The sequence below is a fragment of the Phyllostomus discolor genome, chromosome 15, assembly GCF_004126475.2.
Source record: "Phyllostomus discolor isolate MPI-MPIP mPhyDis1 chromosome 15, mPhyDis1.pri.v3, whole genome shotgun sequence".
Taxonomy (NCBI): Eukaryota; Metazoa; Chordata; class Mammalia; order Chiroptera; family Phyllostomidae; genus Phyllostomus; species Phyllostomus discolor.
In genome coordinates, this window is record NC_040917.2 from 25,904,214 (window position 1) to 25,920,947 (window position 16,734).

Sequence of the window (16,734 nt, forward strand, 5' to 3'; positions counted from 1 at the left end):
CGGTGCGGAGCCACCTGAGGTTCAGAGTCCTTTTCCTCGCAGCAGCCTCCTGCGATCGGCCCTCTCATGACTCGGGGTGTGTGGGGGGGGACTCTACGTCTCGGCCAGCGGTCACTGCAGCTGGGGCCACGGCACCGCTGCCCAAGCACGCTTCGCTGTGCTCGCGAGGACTCCCGAGGAGCCTGCCGGCTGCCCCCATTCTGCGGTGGGTAAAGCTGAGGCCCCGACGGCCCAGCCCGCCCTTTGCCCCCAGAGCTGTAAGAGTGTGGGTGCCACTCCCCGGGCCCCGCCCCAACTCCCCAGAGGGTTTGAAAAGCTCCAATCAGCCAGGCGGCCGGGTGGGGGAGGGCACGTGGTTTCCGGGGCCTGCGGTTACTCCAGTCCACTTCCTCGTGATGACATAAACCCGGTTTCTGCAGCAGGGGCCGCCACCAGGGCCTCGGGTCTCCACCCAGCCCCCGGGGTGGAGGGGTCCTGCTGGGGACGGCACGGGACACAGGTGGCCTTGCTTGGCACCGACTGGCCGGGGCCCCGCCCCCACCCTCGCACACTTGTCTGTGTCTCCTTCAGCCTCTCCCCCCCCAAGTCACCAATTCTCCTGATTCAAAATTCAACGGATGCGAAGACTGCAGAGTGGGGGTAGCGAGGGAAAGATGGCGGCGAGAGGGCACCCAAGGGGGACGGGGCTGCCGTGCTCTCACGGTGGGTGTCCCTGGGGTCCCCTTCCCAGTCCCTGCTCCGCCCTGGGGTGTCCACGGAAGGCCTTGGGCTGGCTGTGTCACCCGCCCCCCCCACCGCCCACCCTCGCAGCTACCCTGCAGGGAAGGAAGCTCAAGGAAACCAGAGATAAGGGTCAGGCCACACAGAGGGCGGCCCTCAGGGTGGGGGCTCCGGGCTAGGGCCCTGGAAGGGTCTTCAGTAAACACACCATATGATTGGCTTCCTTCCCCAACTTGAGCTATGCCAGCCTGCATTTCCTAACAGCCTCCCCCTCCCCCTGCCCCCCTAGTGGCCCGGGTGTTGCTGGTGGGGGGCAGGTGGCAGCTCAGGCTCACCCCTCTCCCACACCCCAGCGCCAGATGGAGGCCAGCTCTAGGTCCTGATCCTGCTTGGGGATTGATGGACGAGGGGGTGGCAGGCAGGCTGCCGGGCTGGGCTGGGCTGGCCTGGCCTGGCCTGGCAGTCTCCCAGTGTGGACAGTTTAGGGGCAGGGGGACCAGGCTGCAGGGAGGCGTGGGTGGGGTGTCTGGGGACACCTGGACCTTCCCCCTTTCCCACAGCCCAGGACCTGAAAGTCTCTCCCTCTGGCCCTGCCCCAGCCCGGGCCTGCCCTGTGGTGACCTGCTGACGGCCAGCTTGGATCGTGTCCCAAGGAGATTCCCCGCCAGCAGCCAGGGCACCCCCTGCGTGTCTCCCCTCAGCCCAAAGCTCCCCTGCCCCCCACCACACACACACACACACACACACACACTCACACACACACACACGTCTGTCTCCTTGTCCCACTCCTGGCCTCCCGTCCCCAAGAGCTGGGCCCAGGGCTCACAGCAAGTCACTCTCCTGAGGACTCAGGAGGCACTACAGTTAGACGCGAGAAAGGACTTCCACAGAGTCAGAGAGAAAGCGGCACCCGGTGCTGGCAGGCTCTCAGCAATCCCAAATCGTGGGTCCTCCCCACTCCACTCCGGCCCACGCCCAGCCCTGTGGTGGCGAGAGAGGCTCCCGGGGGTGGGGGTGGGGGCTGGAAGGGGACCTAAAGGCTCGGGGGACTGCCCCCTACCCCAGCCCTGCCCTCAGCTCTCTGATTAGAAACTACTGCCTTCTGTCCAGGCACTGTCCGCCTTCCACGGCCGGCTGCCCATTGAGGTCTGGCGTGTGTCCGGCTGGGCACTCCTGCTGGGGCGCGGGTGGGGAGGGGCGGGCCCTCACCTGCCAGGAGCCCTGAGACCTGGCTCTTCGGACACTCAGGTCCCCCCACCCCTCCACCCAGATCAGCCGCTCAGGCAAGGAGCGGGGCACCCGGAGCTCGCCGTGCAATGCGAGCAGGAAGCAGAGATGAGGCCGGCGGCCCTGAAGAGCGGGGTGCAGCGGGCAGGCCCTGCCTCCTGTCTGTGGAAAGCAACCCAAGGACCTTCTGGTGGGGGGGGGGGTGGGGGCGGGGGGGAAGGGACTCCAGCTAGTCCTCACTCCTCTACACAAAGTGCCAACCCCAAGGGACTTTCCCGCCCCCGGCCGTGCCCCAGTCCAGCCTGGGGACCCCGTCGCGGGGAGGGGGCTTTGTTCGGCTCCGCCGTGCAAGATGGAGTTTAAAGGAAAGCCCCCATGGCAGAGCGCCCCCCACCCAATCCTTCCCCGCCCTGGTTCCATGGGGGGGGCGCCTTTTCCGAGCACTCAGACCCCCCCACCCGGAGATGCCACATTCACACTTCTTGCCACCCCACCACCCAGGCACCTCCCTCCCTCGACCTCTCCGCTTCCTGCTGCAAAGTCAGCTCTGCAGCAGCCCGGCCCCACCCGCGGCCAGCCCACCAGGCACCTGCGGGCTCCCCCTTTGTCTGTTGGGGCCAGCAAAGCTGAGCTCAGAGGGTGCCTGGATGCAGCCTAGTGCGTGGTTGGGGTGCCTCCATCTCCTGCCCTGGACTGCAGGGACCGGGAGCCGTCCCCCCTCTCTCTGGGCGGCAGAGGGCTGGCGAGGAGGCTGAGAGCGCGTGTCCTGTGCAGGAGGAGGGATGCCCTTCCGTGGTCAGCTCTGATCCCATCTAGGTGACCTTCCTGGGCTCCTGGAATATGGGTCACCTACCGCCTGTCGCAGATTCCCACCCTAAACCTGGACCCCAGACCCCCATGCATCGCACGGGGCTGGGCAGGGCTGGACGCCCCTGTCCAGCACCCCTGCCTCAGTGAGCGGTCCCCGACGGCCCTCTCCCACCCACGGACCCCTCTCCAGGAGACCAACCCAGAGCAAGGACAGCGAGAGGGGGTGTGGTGTGCAGGGTGTCCACCCAACAAAGGGCACCGGTGGCTCAGCTCACCTTTGCAATGTTCCCTGACCTGCACCTGTGTGCCCCACCCCGCGGAAGCCCCAGCGTGTCCTGTCCCCACCTCAAAGGTCAGGGCATCACTTCAAACCCCAGATAAGTCCGTGCAGCCCTCCCGGGTCCATTTTATCAGAGTGCCTGAGCGCATACGCCGGGCACACCCTCCTGGCCTCTTGCGGTGGAACCCCAGGGACATCTCTTCCTCTGTCCCCAGCCCCCCTGTCTGCTTGGGACAGAGCCAGCAGGCTCCTCTGACTCCCAGCCGAGGCAGGGACCATGCCAGCCCTGCACTGATCTTTGTCTGCAGGCTCGGGGGGCGGGGGGGGGGGGGTGCTGCCAGCCGGGCAGGACCCAAGGCAGAAGCAGCCCGCTAGGGTGGATGCGGGGAAATTTCCCCCCAGCAGCCCGCTATGAGACAGCAGCCCCGTGGGGAGGCGAAGAGGAAACACACAGGCTCTCGGCCTGGGCCAGGGCTGGGTGTGAAATACCGGATTTCCTTGTTTATTCGATTTTCTGATTATTAAGGGCTCCCAAGAGGGGCCCGAAATCACCACCCAAACAAAGCCACCTTCCAGCAGCGCGCGGGTCCACGCGGCCCTTCCTTCGGGCGTGCAGGCTCCGGACCCAGAGGCCCTGTGGCCACGCGACACAAAGCCCGAGCCCCTCGCGCCCGCTGTCTCCTACCTGACGGCCACCTTGACGCAGCAGTCCCCTTGGCCGGCCATGGCCCTCGGGCGCCAGGGTTTGGGCGTGGATCAGGGTCAGGGGTCCCGGGGCCAATGCCCCAGGCGGCGGTGGCGGCCAGAGCGGGCACCGCAGGGGGGACAGCGCGGTACCGGCGCACACACCTCCCGCCCGAGCGCACCGCCCACCTCGCTGCCACCCGCGCGCACAGCCGCGCGGACAAAGGGGGCGGGGGCCGGCCCGGCCCAGGCCCCGCCCCGAGCTCAGGCCCAGACCCCGCCCTAGTCACGCCCCCTGATTGGATGACCAATCGAGGGCCTGTGCCAGCATTAGGGGCGGGGCTGGAGCCTTTAAAAGGAGCTCCTGGCGCGCGTCCGCCCGCGTGCTGGGGGCGGGCGGAGTGGCGGACCAGGAGGAGGATCCACGGTAGCCGAGCAGACCGCGCCGGAGCCTCGGCCTGGGGGGGACCCCGGTTTCGTAAATGAGGAAACTGGGACCGAGAGAAGGGAACTGCCCAAGGTCACAGCGAGTTAGTGGCTAAACGTGGGTAAGAACCCAGGTCCCCAGGCCGAGAGCTTCCCTTCCAGCACGCGCAGCGACCAGCCCTGGGTACTGAAAGCCCCAGGAAAGCCCGCTTTATTCCAGTGAATCTGCGACCTTCCCTGAAGGACATTCGGGTGTTTGAGACGCCCTCCAGCTCAACCCTGCGGCATCACAAAGCCTGTCTTTGGTTCATCCCTGGCCAGGCGTGCTGCCCTCCTGCCAGACCTTTGTGACCCCAGGGGGCCCCCACACTCCGCCTGTTGTGACCTGGGGGGCGGGCTGGGGATCCACGTGGGAGGCCTGAGCCGCCCTGGGGACAGGAGGGAACAAAGGGGGCACTCAGCTGACACCTGGGTGGTGGCTGGGGGGCAAGGGGGGGGACGGGGGAAGAGAGCAGCTGCCTCCTTTCTGCCGGCACAAAGGACAAGGAGGAGGCCAGAGCCCCGGGAAGTCTGCCTCCCCTCCTGCCGCACCCGGGCATGGGGCATCGTCTCTCTGCCTCCCAGGGCCCAACATTGGGGCCATTCACAGGCCCGCCACCTCAGCCGCTCCCTCCCCTGGTCGGGGCCCAAGCCGGGGACCCAGCTGCAGCCCCAGATGCGCAGGGAGGTCTGTGGGGGAGGGGAGGGCGCACAGCCCGGCTCCAGCCTCTGGTGGCACCCTGGGATGATGCAACCGGGTCAGCGACTTGGGCACGGATGCCCCTGGTGGTGCCCTCCCCTCCCTGCCCTCCCTGCAGACCCCTGCGCCAGCCGGCAGCCCAGACCCCGTCATAAACCAAAAACAAAGGTAACTCCAAGGGTGAGAGTCACCGCCCCCCCCCCCCCAGCCTGGTGGAATGTGGGAGCACCACCTGCAGGGCAGAGGAGGGGAGGCAGGGGGTCTGGCTGGACTACTCTGCACCTTCTACTGCCATTGGGACCTACAGGCCGGTCTCTGGAGCCAGCAGGCCCGCCTGCCAGAGTGTGGGGGGTGGGGCGGGGGGCAGCAGAGTGTAGAGTCAGACCCGGGGCTCTCTCCCCACCCGTCCGCCCCATGAGAGGTGAGGAGGAGACCGAGTTTAGGGAGCGTCTGCACGAACAAGGTGCCTCAGGGGCACATTCTCACTGCACCCTCCTCACACCTTGTGAGGGCGGCTTCACCCCTCTTTCGGGTTTGCAGACAGGGCAGCTGGGCCTGGCCCCGCACGGAAGCGGCAGACCCAGGCTCTGTGCCTGCAGGGCCCCTCCCTGCAGTGGAACCACGTGGGCCCCAGGCTCTGCCCCAGGGGCAGCCCTCCCCACGGCGATGGCGAGGCCCGTCGTGCAGGGGCACTCCGAGGTCTCTCTGGGCTCCAGGGCCGGTTTCCTGCCTCCAGAAAGTCCCCTGCCTGCCGAGAACGGGTGACCTTTCCGACGGGTGGCCTTACTGCTGGGAAGTGCACCGGAGCCCTGCCCCACCCGCCCCTCCGGGCCACAGGGCGTCAGAGCCAGGGGCACGGGAGGTCAGGGTCTCAGGTCCCCAGGCCAGCCCCTCGGCAGGGGCTCCTGGGCCCCTGGGCAGCAGCAGGGCAGCTAGAGACCCGAACCCCGACTCCCGGGCGCTGCAGCCCCAAGGGGAGGCTGAAACTGGGCCAAGAGGTTGGTGGGGGGCCCCAGAGGCAGGACAGGGGCTTAAATGCAGCCCTGGAGATTCCGGTCAGTGAGGTCAGCGGGGGCCTGGGACTGGCCTCAGTCTCTCCAGCCGCCACTCGGCTGCGGCCCCCTCTCCAGCTGGCTCCCACCCCAGCGCCCAGCTTCCTTCTGTCCTTCCTCCCGGACCCAGAGTCTCTCCAGGTCGGCTGCCTGCACGCCCGCCCTCCCACCCCAGCCCGGCCCTCCTGGCCTGACAGAAACATGCACACACACTCACTCACTCACATACTCTCACACGTGCACACTCGCACACACACACACTCAAACACACCCATATACACTCACTCCCCAGTGTTTGGCCCTGAGGCCCTAACTGGACTGGGGTCTGGGCCCCCCTCTTGCCCTGAGCTGAGGTCCTTCCGCCAGGGTTTTGGGGTCTCCGTTGCTCCAGAGCTGTGGGCAGCCAGGCAGCTAGGGAGTCTGGGCGGGGGAGGGGGGGCGCCCTCTGGGGCAGGAAGCTCCCACACTGCATTGTTAAAATGCTCGGCAGTGAGTGGGGGCCCAGATCCTGCAGCCACGGGCCTCCAGAGACAAACCAGCACCCCCGAGAGGTAGACCCCCTTAGGCCCTGGAAGCGTCTCCGGGGTGGTCTGACGGTGAGTTCTGTTCCCCTCCGTCCCTAGGGCTGGAGCTAGGCCTCGGTGTTCGCAGAAGCCCCCCGAGCTGTGACCCCACGTCCCAGGTGGAAAGTCCAGCGTCCTGGACCTCCCGTCCCAACACCCAGCCCCGCCCCGCCCCACCCCGCCCCAGTGGCTGCACTTGGCTCGGTGGGAGGCCCCGCCCGCAGCTGGCTGGCCGCACCCTCCTGGAGCACCCTCCTGGAGACAGAACCCAGATCTGCCTGCCAGCGGGCCCCAGAGAGGGCCTGGTGGGGTGCAGACTCAGAGGTCTCGGCTCCAGCGCGGGCTGAGCCCGACTTCCCCTCCCACAGAGGAGGAAGACTTAGCTGCAGAGGAAACCAGAATTGGTTATAAATAGCAAGGGGGAGAGAGGACTGCTGTGGGTCACAAACTCCCCAGCCGGTCTTTAAAAAAACAACTATTTTTGGTTTCGAGTGTGACCGAGGGGTTGGCTGCTCTCCGTACAACCCCCATCACCGCCCTTCTCTGCTGTGGCTCTGATGCGGGGGGACAGGGTCACAGCGTCCTCGAGTGGGAAAGACCCCGGGATCCCCTCGTTCTGCCCCTCCACTTTCGGGTGGAGAGCCTGAGGCCCAGAGAGGGAGAGAGACTTGTCCGAAGTTGCACAGCAGGCTGGGGGCCGAGCAGGGACCGCAGCAGTGTCCCCGGGCTCCCGGAGCCGGGCAGCCCCCCAGCAGCTCCCCAGCAGCTCCCCAGCAGCGGGCAGGGCCCGCAGGTGAACACCGAGACCGGGCCGGGGCAGTGTTCATGTGCAGGTAACAGCTAAGTCAGTGCGTCAGAACACAGGACAGCCCGAAGCCACGGGTGGTGGTGCCAGTCCCGGAGTCCTAGGTGCACACTCCAGCGACTGCTCCGCCACGTGTCCTGGGGCAGGTCACGGAACTGCTCCACAGCCAGTCCCCTGTCCTCAGTGTGACGACACCCACACTGGAGTCATCGCGGGGCCGTCAGGAGGCGGTGGAAGTGAGGTCGCCAGGCCAGGCACCCAGCGCAGAGCAGAGGGGGTGTGAGTCCCCTTCCCGTTCCACGGACCGCCCACCCCCACCTCTGTCGGACAGAAGGTGGCTTTGTCACAGCGAGGTCCCTGGTGGGCAGGAAGTCTCGGGGACGAGAGTGGATGAGGCTGGGTACAGGGGACTGGGATGAGGAGGATGCCTGGCCCGAGGGGTCACTGATCCCGGGAAGTGGGAGGGGCCAATTCACAGGGAGCGGCCCGGCCTCTGCTGACCACGCTGGGCGGGCCCAGGCGCCAGGCTGAGTGTCTGCAGAGGCAGGAAGGAGCCCGGGCCTGCTGACCCCTGCCGGACCTGACGCCCCAGGTCGCAGCCTCACGGGGGGCCGTCTGCAGGGGCGTCTGAATTCTGCCTCAGCTGCCCGTGTGCCGCCCTGGGCTGGGGGAGCCGCACAGGTCTTCTCACTGAGCCCTCACAAGGCCCCCTGACGCGCCTGCTGCTGTCCGCCCCGGTCTGCAGAGGAGGAGGAAACGGGTTCAGAGGTCACTTGGCCGGCGGAGCGGTCATTAGTGCCGGTCACCAGATATTTCCACTCTCTGCCTTCTGGCCCAAGGCAGGCCGGCCTGTCCCCACTCTGAGGTGGGGGGTGGCCATGCAACGGGCTCTGACCAGCGGCACGTAGACAGGACTGCAGGCTGTGGCCGTGCGGCCGGCTCTGACCCACGTGAAGCTGCCAGCGGGCCTGCGTACCTTCCAGGGCACACAGCAGCTCCCTCGGGCCCGGTCTCCTGGGTTCCCTGGGGCCCTACGGGCGGGCAGAGGTGGGCGGACGGCTCTCCACCCCCACCTGCGTCCACCCTCGCGTTGGCTACGGAGTTGCCCTCTTTCCATGAAAGAGCCCCTGGTCTGCTGTGGGGGGCTGCCCGTCAGGGACCCCTGAGAAGTAATTAGGAAAATGCCGGGGGGTTCCAGGGCCACGGCCCCTGCCCTGTCCAGGACACGGTCATCGGGGTGCCATGAGGACTCAGCCGGACTGGCCCTGCACTCGGAGACCGGCCCTCGTCCAGTCCCTCTTTCCCCTGGGACTCCTCCGTCCCTGCTCCGGGACTGGGGGCCGCACGGAGGCGGGGCGGGTGCTCCGAGATCCGGGGCAAAGCCGACTGTGGCTTCTGAGGAGCAGCTGCGGGGCCTGAGCGGGGCAAACTACTAACAGCCACCGTTCGTGGCGCTGGGCAGGGTGCCCACAGCAGCCTTAGGACAGCGGGCGAGGGGCCGCCCCGCTACAGCAAAGGCGGCACCTCGGCGGCCGAGGGGCAGGTTCGAGCCCAGGCCAGCCGGTTTCCTGTCTCCTCCCGAGCTGGGTCGCAGGGAGGGGTGGGGGGTGGGTCTGGCTGGCAGAGCTGAGGAGGCCGCCCGGACACGTGGCCAGCTCTGGAGGTCCTCCAGGGCTTGCCCCCGGGGCTCACTCACAGCAGCTCTGTGGCCGTGGCCCCGAGCTGGCGACAAGCCCAGTGTCCACGCCCAGAGGAAGGGCTCGCCGGGCCCCTCACACCGCGGAGTACTGTCCAGTGACCACCAGGAGCGAACTTTCGACACGGGACACGGCATGGGTGAACCTCAAGGTGGTTACACGGGTGAAGGAAGCCAGACTCCCCAGAGAGCTCGAGCAGTGCACTTCCATTGGGTAGAAAAGTCCAGAAAACATGAGCCAATCTGGCACCCGGTGCGGGGGTGGGGAGAGGGCGGGGCTCCAAGACATCTTGGTGGTGGGATGGCTCGGGGTGGGAGGTGCGTATTTTCCAGAAATAACCAAACTGTGTTCCTTGAACATGTGCTACTCGCGTCTTGTTAATTATAACTCGGCCGAGTGGGTTTAAAAGGCAGCGTGCTCCCACCTCTTTGCTCAGGCAGAACCGCGGGGCAGCTGGTGAGGCGTCCGGGGTCACTGGGGCAATCAAGAGGAGTCCCGGCCAGCTAAGGGCAGCCGAGCCCACTGTGCTGCCCTGTGGGGCCTGTGAGCTCCTGGAGGGCCCCCCATTTCCTAGACGGGGACAGTGCTGGGGAATTGACGAGTGGAGAGGAGGAGAGTGGACGTGAAGGGAGGTGGGGGCACAGGCCTGGGGACGAGGAGGGAGGAGGCCTCCAAAGCAGTTCCCAGCAGGGTCCCTCTGACCCCAGCGACACCACAGGGGGTCCCTTCCTCTGGATACAGCAGCACACAGGGCCACCGGCCCAGGAACGGCCAGTTTGCGGTCCCCAAGGATGCACCCTTCCTTGGATTTTAATGGGACATTTGCCTCCGGCCAGCCTTGAGGGGCCGAGAAGCTGAGCATTTGACCCTTTACAAACGGGAGGAGGTGGGGGAGGGCGCCGGAGACAAAAGAGGGAGCTGGTGGGGCCGGGCCAGCTCTGAACTGCGTCCTCTCCTGGAACCAGCTCTCCGGACACATGTGCCCTGGACGGAGGAGACACCTTCCCTGGGGGAACCGGAGCAGGACTGCTGGGCAGAGAGGCGTGGAGAGGGCTCTTCTCCCTCTTTAACTTCCAGGGCAGGGGGCAGGTGCCAGAACGGAGACCAGGACTAGGGGCTGGGGTTTGCACGGGGCCCTAGCCCAGGCGAGGAAGAGCCAGCAGGCAAGCCTCAGCCTCTGCCCCCTCTCCCCCTTCCCTGACCCTGGACGGAGGCCCAGGCCTGGGGGGTCAGCCCCCAAGGCAGAAGGCCAGGTGTGGGGTGCCCTGGAGAGCAGAAGGGGTGCTCCGGGAGAGACAGGGAACCCCTGACAGTGGCTGGGACTGGGGCGGCTGCCCCGCCCTGCAGACCACTGAGCCCCCTGCCCAGGCACTCGCTCTGGGGGCAGCCAAGGGCCCTGGGGCTATGCTGGGAGGCTGGGGGAGGGGAGTGCAGTTACCATAGCAACAGCCTGAGTGCTCAGTGGAGGGAGGGGAGCAGAGGGGAGAGCAGCAGAGTGGGAAGGGGCCACTGGGGACAGGAGGGACTGGACGTGGGGCCTCACTGCCCCTGGCCGGCGATGTGACCAGGCATACACGTCACCTCCGTGTGCCTCCCCACCTCCCCGGCTGCGGAGGGGTGTCGTGCGGGCAGGTGCTTTGTGAAGAGGATGGTGGGCTTGGGTCCACGCCCCCAGCTGGGGCTTGGGAGGGGCCTGGTCCACCGTGGCTGCTGTGACTTGTCGACCGTGGGGGCCCGGGAGCCTGCCGATGTCTGAGGCCGAGAAGAGGCGCAGCTGGGGCTCCCGGGCCCGGGCTGGAGCAGACGCTGGCCCGAGAGACGCGGCTCAGAGCAGGGGGCCGCAGTGACGGTGACAGCTGGAGGTGGGGCTGCTGGGCTCAGGGCTGCTGGGCATATGCAAAATGACACTCCAGGTGCCCCCTCTGGCCTCCCCAGGCCCCGGCCCACCCCACCGGGAGGGCTCCCGGGGAAGCCCGAATGAACAGGTGACAAGCGGACGCCAGGTGCCCACGTCACGGGCCTGGGCACTTTAATGTCCTGCTCGGGGGCGGGGGGTGTGGGCTTGCACCAACACACTGACTGTCCCTGCACTTCCGCCTGGGGCGGGGGCGGCGGGTCCCTCCCCTCTGGCTGGCTGCCCAGCCCCCCACCCCCACCATTCGTTCACCCCGAGGAGATGGGCAGGTGCTCTCCACTCCAGCACCCGCGCCCCCCCCCCCCCCCCCCCGCCGCCCGGCTCACGGCCTGTGGGGAAGGAGGGTCTCCTGGGAGCCCTGAGGCTGGCCGAGGCTGCCCAGGGAGGACCGGAGGCTCAGGGACCCCAGGGTGCTGGCCGGGTCCCCCGAGGACTCTCGCCTTCGCAACAGCTCCGTGGCCGCCACCTCCACGTCCTCTGGATCCATCCGGCAGGCCTCTGCCAGGGCCCGGCCCGTCACCTTGACGAAGCCGGCGTCAGCCGCCAAGGAGTCCAGGCCCCCGCGGAGCAGAGCCTGTGGGAGCAGAGGAGGCCGGCGGCGGGTCTTCTGGGGGCCTGCCCTGGGGGCCTGCCCTCCCCGCCCCCACCCGTGCCCCAGGGCCAGCCCTGCATGCGGCCTGTGGCCCAGCCTCACCTCTTGGATCAGCCGGGCAGTGGCTGGAGCCTGGCACCCGGAGGGACTGTCCGGGCCCCTGCTGCTGTGGGGGGCTTCCTCTGGCAGGGACCCTGGCGTGTGGCTCCTCCTTGCCTCAGGCACGGGGGGCACCGCCCTGGAGCGCTGCTGCAAAGGCAGAGACCCCGAGAGGGTGTTGGGGCCACTGGAACCCAGCGAAACCCCAGCTCCTCCGAGGGGACCTCGGCCAAGACCCAGGCCCTGCGGTACCTGGCAGGGGGCAGGGGGGACCTGGACTCCAGGTGCGGCTCCCCGGGTCAGCTGTCCTCTCCGCTTCCCCGCACAGAACTTGCTGTGTGGCTCTGTGGGCGAGATGGGGGGAGGGTGGGTGGTTGTCAGCAGACCCCACACGGCCAGTGGGCCGCACTCTGAGGCCCGAGGGCTGGAAGGGCGTCCTGGAGGGTGGACATACGCCGGGGCGAGCACTCCAGGCCAGCAGGACGCCCTGTGCCCCCAGCCCCCACTGTACGGGCGTCTCTGTCCTGTGGGCAGGGGAGGGGGTCAGGCCAGAGCGCGAGCAGCTCGGGCCAAGCAAGAGTGCGTGCCCATGAGTGAGTGTGAGTGTGAGTGTGTGAGTGTGTGCGTGTGTGCGTGTGAGTGGTGGAGCGGGGCGAACTCCCACATCTCCATGGAGCTCCCCCCGGGTCCCTGCAGTCACACTCGGCTCTGCAGGGCCTGCTGGGAGACAGCAGGCCGTCTGCCGCGGGACCCAGGGCCCGGGTGTCGGCGTGTCCGGGCTGTCCTCGGGGTGTGTTCCCTGGCACGCTGGCCAGGGCCCCTTTTATGATTCACACACGCCCCGCCTGCCTCGCTCAGCCACTGGACGGCACCCTCGTCCTCGGTCGGCTCTCGCACCCGGGGCTCCCCGGCCCCCATCACACCAGGCCTCTCTGCCGGGCTCCCAGCCGGGTGCCCCAAGGCCGGGGCCCAGCGGCCTCTGGGAGAAAGCTCAGCGTCCGAGCGCAGGGGGCACTGACCCGGGGCTTCGGTGGCGGCAGCGGCGGCGGCAGCGGGCGGCTCTGCCTCTCTGGGGGGCTCCCTCTCATAGTGGACGCTGAAAGGGAAGCAGGCCCGGGGAACCGGTGAGCTGGGGCGGGCGGCTGGGCTGTCCGCCCTCCTGCCCTCTGCGGCCCCCACGTCCTCCTCCCTCGGGGTCTGACCCGTCCATGTCCCCGGCAGCAGCCTCGCCTCCGGGCCCGAGGTCCCAGCGCAGCAGCACCCTGCCACCCCGGCTCTCCCAGGGCAGGCTGGACCGCCGGCCTCACGCCTCCACATCCTCGCAGGTGTCTCCCGTCGGAGATGCCCGGCCCCACCCTTCCCACCTCCGTCCCTCAGCCCCGAGGCCCTGGGTCTCCGCGCTGGCTGCACACACAGCCCCCCGCTGCTCCCAGCACTGCGAGTGACCGTGCCCCTCCCCGGAGCCCCCTCGCAGAGCGGCCCGGGAACCCCGGTTCTGATGGCTCCCGGGTGATCCCCGTGGGGCTGAGCGAGCTCAGTGCCAGGCTCCGGCGGCCCCGGTGATCCATATCCTCTCTGCCTTCTCGGGACACCAGCTCTCCACAGTTGTTCCGTCCCCACAGGGTCACGTGACACGCCCCCTAACAGGCTGACGGCCCTTCAGGACAGGGCCCACCCAAGTCTGGTGCTCCTGCCTTCGCACGCCCCCCAGCACCCGGCCCTCTGCCGTGCGGGCTGAGTTCCAGGCCTCTGATTGGATGGTACGTGGGCAGCCCCGTCTGTGGGACTGGACGGCTCGCTGGGCTTCTGCCCCGACCCGCCCAGTCCTGGGGGCACGGACTGGGCCTTTGCAGGCCAGAGACCTCGGTCCCCAGCCGCCCGTCTGGAGCAGAAGCTCTGGGTGGAGCCCGGCACCTGCTGTTTTCTGGACACTGGTGTGGCCATGTGTTTGGGGCAGTGGGAGGGCAGCTGCCCGGCACACCGGGCTCCCCCTGAGCCCAGCCCGACGACCGGCCCCCCGTTGTTTGCACAGCATTCTGTGTGTGGGCTGCTGACGCCCCGCCCCTTCTGACCCAGTCTGTCCCGTGGGCCTGGGCCCCGCACCGTGCCCCAGGTGTGCCTGCCAAAGCACCCCGCAGCCGGCACCCGCACGCCAATGCCCCTGTTGGCCACGGGAGCCTGCGCAGACCGGGCCCTCCCGCCCCCACCCCAGCACCCCTGCCCCCAGGGCTGGCAGGCGCCGCCGCTACCTGGCAAACACCCGGCTGCTGCTACGGTGGCTGCTGCCGGCGGCAGTGTTGGCGTTGGCGTTGTTGGTGTTGGCGCGAGCCAGCGGGTTGGCGCCGGGGCCCTGGGGGAAGTCCTCCAGGAAGACGGGAGACTCCAGCTCCTCCATCTCTATCTCGGAGAACTGGAGGGGTCTCTGGTTGGCCATGACCGGGGCCAGCGAGTTGGGCCTGTCCAGGAAGTTGTCCACTTGGCCGAACAGGCCTCCGGTCCTCTGGGGGCGGGGAGAGAGGGGTGGGGCTGAGAGCAGGGGCGGGGGGGGGTGCTGGGGGCGAACCAGCTGCTACGTGGCATCGGACATCACAGGGCCCCTCCCGGGGCCACGGTTCCCTCACGAAAACCCCAGAGGTGTGACCAGGTGGTCCTTAGGGCCAGCCCCTCGAGGACCCTGACACCAGAGGGCATGTGAGAGAGGCAGGTGGCTCGGGTCGGACGGGGAGGGAAGCGTGAGGCTTGGCGGGCAGGACAGGGTGGGCCAGATTGGACAGGGTGTGTTGGATTGGAGCCCTCGACTGAGGAGGCTGGGTCCCCAATTCCGAGTCCCCAGCGATGTGGGGGGGTCTTCTGCTTCCGAGTCCCCTCCCCTCCTGTGCCGGGGGCTCCGGGCCCTCCCTCCCGGGAGACGTGGCTGCCCTGCGGTGCCTGGAGCCCGAGGGAGGCCCCGCCTCACCCACCCACCCGGAATATCCCTTCCTCCATGGCGGCCTCCACCATGGCTCTCTCCAGCTCCTCCTCCGCGGTCAGGTCTCCGGAGATGGTCCGGCGGATCTCGGGCGCCGCCTCCTCCTCAATGGTCCGCAGCCCGGCCTGGGGCGGAGGGGACACCCGGTGACCCTCCGTGCGAGTGGGGACCAGCCCTCGGCCCCCGGCCCCCCTCCCTGCCAGCCCTCACCGCCGCTGGGGCTCCAGCTCGGGGCCCCCCTCTCTCCAGCCCCCACACTATCCGGGCTCTGCGAGGCCTCTGGGTGGTCCGACCCCCCACGGCCCCCGAGGGGCCTCCTCTCGACCTCTCGGATGGTTTCACGGCCCCGGGCCCGCAGGGTGGGGTCTCTCTGTGCCCAGCGGGGCCTCCAGACAAACCACCCCTTCCGACCGCACGCGCCACCAGCACGAGCCTCTGAGCTGATCAGAGTCCCCCCCGCCAGGACGGGGCGCACGCACACCGGTGCCCCTGACCCCCTGACAGTTTGCAACGGGAGCCCAGCATCACTTCCGTGACGTTCCCGTGTGCGAGGCGTGCTCTGGACCTATTGAGAGCGGACATCCCCAGACCCAAGCGGAGGGCTCTCCCGTCCTGCGAGCCGCACGGCGTCCCGGTCGGGCCAGGGAAAGGCCCAGAGCGGCTCCAGATGGACGAGACTGAAGGGCCACTGAAGAGGCCTGGAGGCCGTGTGGCTCTGGGCCGGGCCCCCTGGGGTCACTCGCACGGGGCCGGCGACGCGCCACGTCCACCGCCCGGTCTGGGTGGCGGCCCTGTGGCACGGAGGGGGGTTACGTAAGACGACGCCCTCGTGTGCAGGAAATCGGCCTTCAGGTGCCCTGGGCCGATAGCACCCCACGCTGGGAGTTAGTCTCAGAAGGTTCAGGAAGAGGAGAAGGAAAAGGTTCCTGGGTTACACGTGCCGCGTTCTCAGCTGTGACACGGTTTCAAACCAAGACTTGCGATGGGAGTAAACTTCTGAACACACAGCCCACGGGCCCGTCTATTTTCGAATCCACAAATCACGTGCACCACAATTAACACCAGGAAACAGAAATAAAGGGCGGAGGAACTAGAACACAGGTGTCCAGGGTTTTGCACACCCCCAAGGCTCATTTAAGTGCCTCCCAGGAGAGCGGTCTGCCCTGGGGACCATTGCTCTGACCCACCACTGACCCCTCCTTCCAATGAGCCCCGGGGCCTTAGGTCCTGCCTTCCAGACACAGATGACGGGCTGCTGGCTCTTCCCTTGTGGTTGGCCAGACCGTCTTCCGGCGAGGGCCACCGAGACCCCTCGTTGCCTTTCCTGACCTCTCCTGGCCCCCTCGTCCCCCCTGTGCCCCTGTCCCCCGCCCTCCAGGACTCGGAGAGGGAGCAGAGCCCGGAGCCGCCGGAGCCGCGGAGCCGGGGGGCGGGGCTTGCCTGGATCTGCACGGCATCCTTCTTGGGCCGGTACCCGTAGTACTCCTCCTGGCGCTTCATGAACTTGCGGAAGTGCTCCTGGATCAGGAACGTGGCGTAGAACTTGCCCACCGTCACCTCGTCGTCTGCGGGGGGGGGGGGGGGGGGGGGGCGGGCCGACAGGCGGCGTCCTGAGGCCCACGAGAGCCCGGGGACGCTGCAGGCCAGCCCCGTCCTCACTGACCCGGCCGGGGACGGTTCCCGCCCCCAGGTGCCGCGTGCCCTGGGGGCCGCCCTGGGGTCTATCCGAGGCACGTGTGGAGGGTCCGGGCCATTCCCAGATGCCCCCAGGACCCCCCCCACCCCCCGAGAAGCCTGCCCTCCCCCCGCCCCCCGCTGCCTCCAGGTCTGCTGCCCCAGAGCCGCGCACACCTCCGATGGGCGGGATGACTTGGTCCAGCAGCTTCATGCTGGTCCTCTTCCAGATCTTCTTGATGATGGCCCGCAGCTCCTCGTTGGCTTGCTCGAAGTTGCCTGGGGCCGGGGCGGGGCACGGGCGTCACCCCGGAGTCACCGGGCCGAGCCCGCTGCACCCGACACAGCCACGCAGGACTCCGCAAGCCCCTCACCTTCCGTCTTGATCTTGAGGGCCGTGCGGACCAGGGCGAAGAGCGTGGCGTTGAAGGTGACTGTGCCGTCGCTGTTGAGGGGCATGTTCATGCCCACGAGCCGCTGTGC

The 16,734-nt window shown here is 68.2% G+C and overlaps 2 protein-coding genes across 3 annotated transcripts in view; both read right to left on the reverse strand.

Moving 5' to 3' along the window:
* The window catches only part of KIF21B (kinesin family member 21B), a 34,373-nt gene extending 30,427 nt beyond the window's left edge, over window positions 1–3,946 (reverse strand). Inside the window, 1 exon segment of the mRNA XM_036016007.1 lies at window positions 3,723–3,946. Within this exon segment, the coding sequence (XP_035871900.1) occupies window positions 3,723–3,763 (41 nt within the window). The 5' untranslated portion in view covers window positions 3,764–3,946.
* Window positions 3,947–11,200: 7,254 nt separating this feature from the next.
* CACNA1S (calcium voltage-gated channel subunit alpha1 S) overlaps window positions 11,201–16,734 on the reverse strand; it is a 36,665-nt gene continuing 31,131 nt past the window's right edge. Inside the window, exons 36-44 of one of the 2 annotated variants that reach the window (XM_036016006.1) lie at window positions 16,626–16,728; window positions 16,429–16,530; window positions 16,018–16,142; window positions 14,574–14,702; window positions 13,859–14,109; window positions 12,629–12,705; window positions 11,862–11,953; window positions 11,613–11,756; window positions 11,201–11,492 (exon numbers count right to left, since the gene is read on the reverse strand). In XM_036016006.1, coding sequence (XP_035871899.1) covers window positions 11,241–11,492; window positions 11,613–11,756; window positions 11,862–11,953; window positions 12,629–12,705; window positions 13,859–14,109; window positions 14,574–14,702; window positions 16,018–16,142; window positions 16,429–16,530; window positions 16,626–16,728 — 1,275 coding nt within the window. In that variant the 3' untranslated portion in view covers window positions 11,201–11,240. Of the gene's footprint in view, window positions 11,493–11,612; window positions 11,760–11,861; window positions 11,954–12,628; window positions 12,706–13,858; window positions 14,110–14,573; window positions 14,703–16,017; window positions 16,143–16,428; window positions 16,531–16,625; window positions 16,729–16,734 lie in introns of both variants that reach the window. The other variant, XM_036016005.1, reaches the window with a different exon arrangement.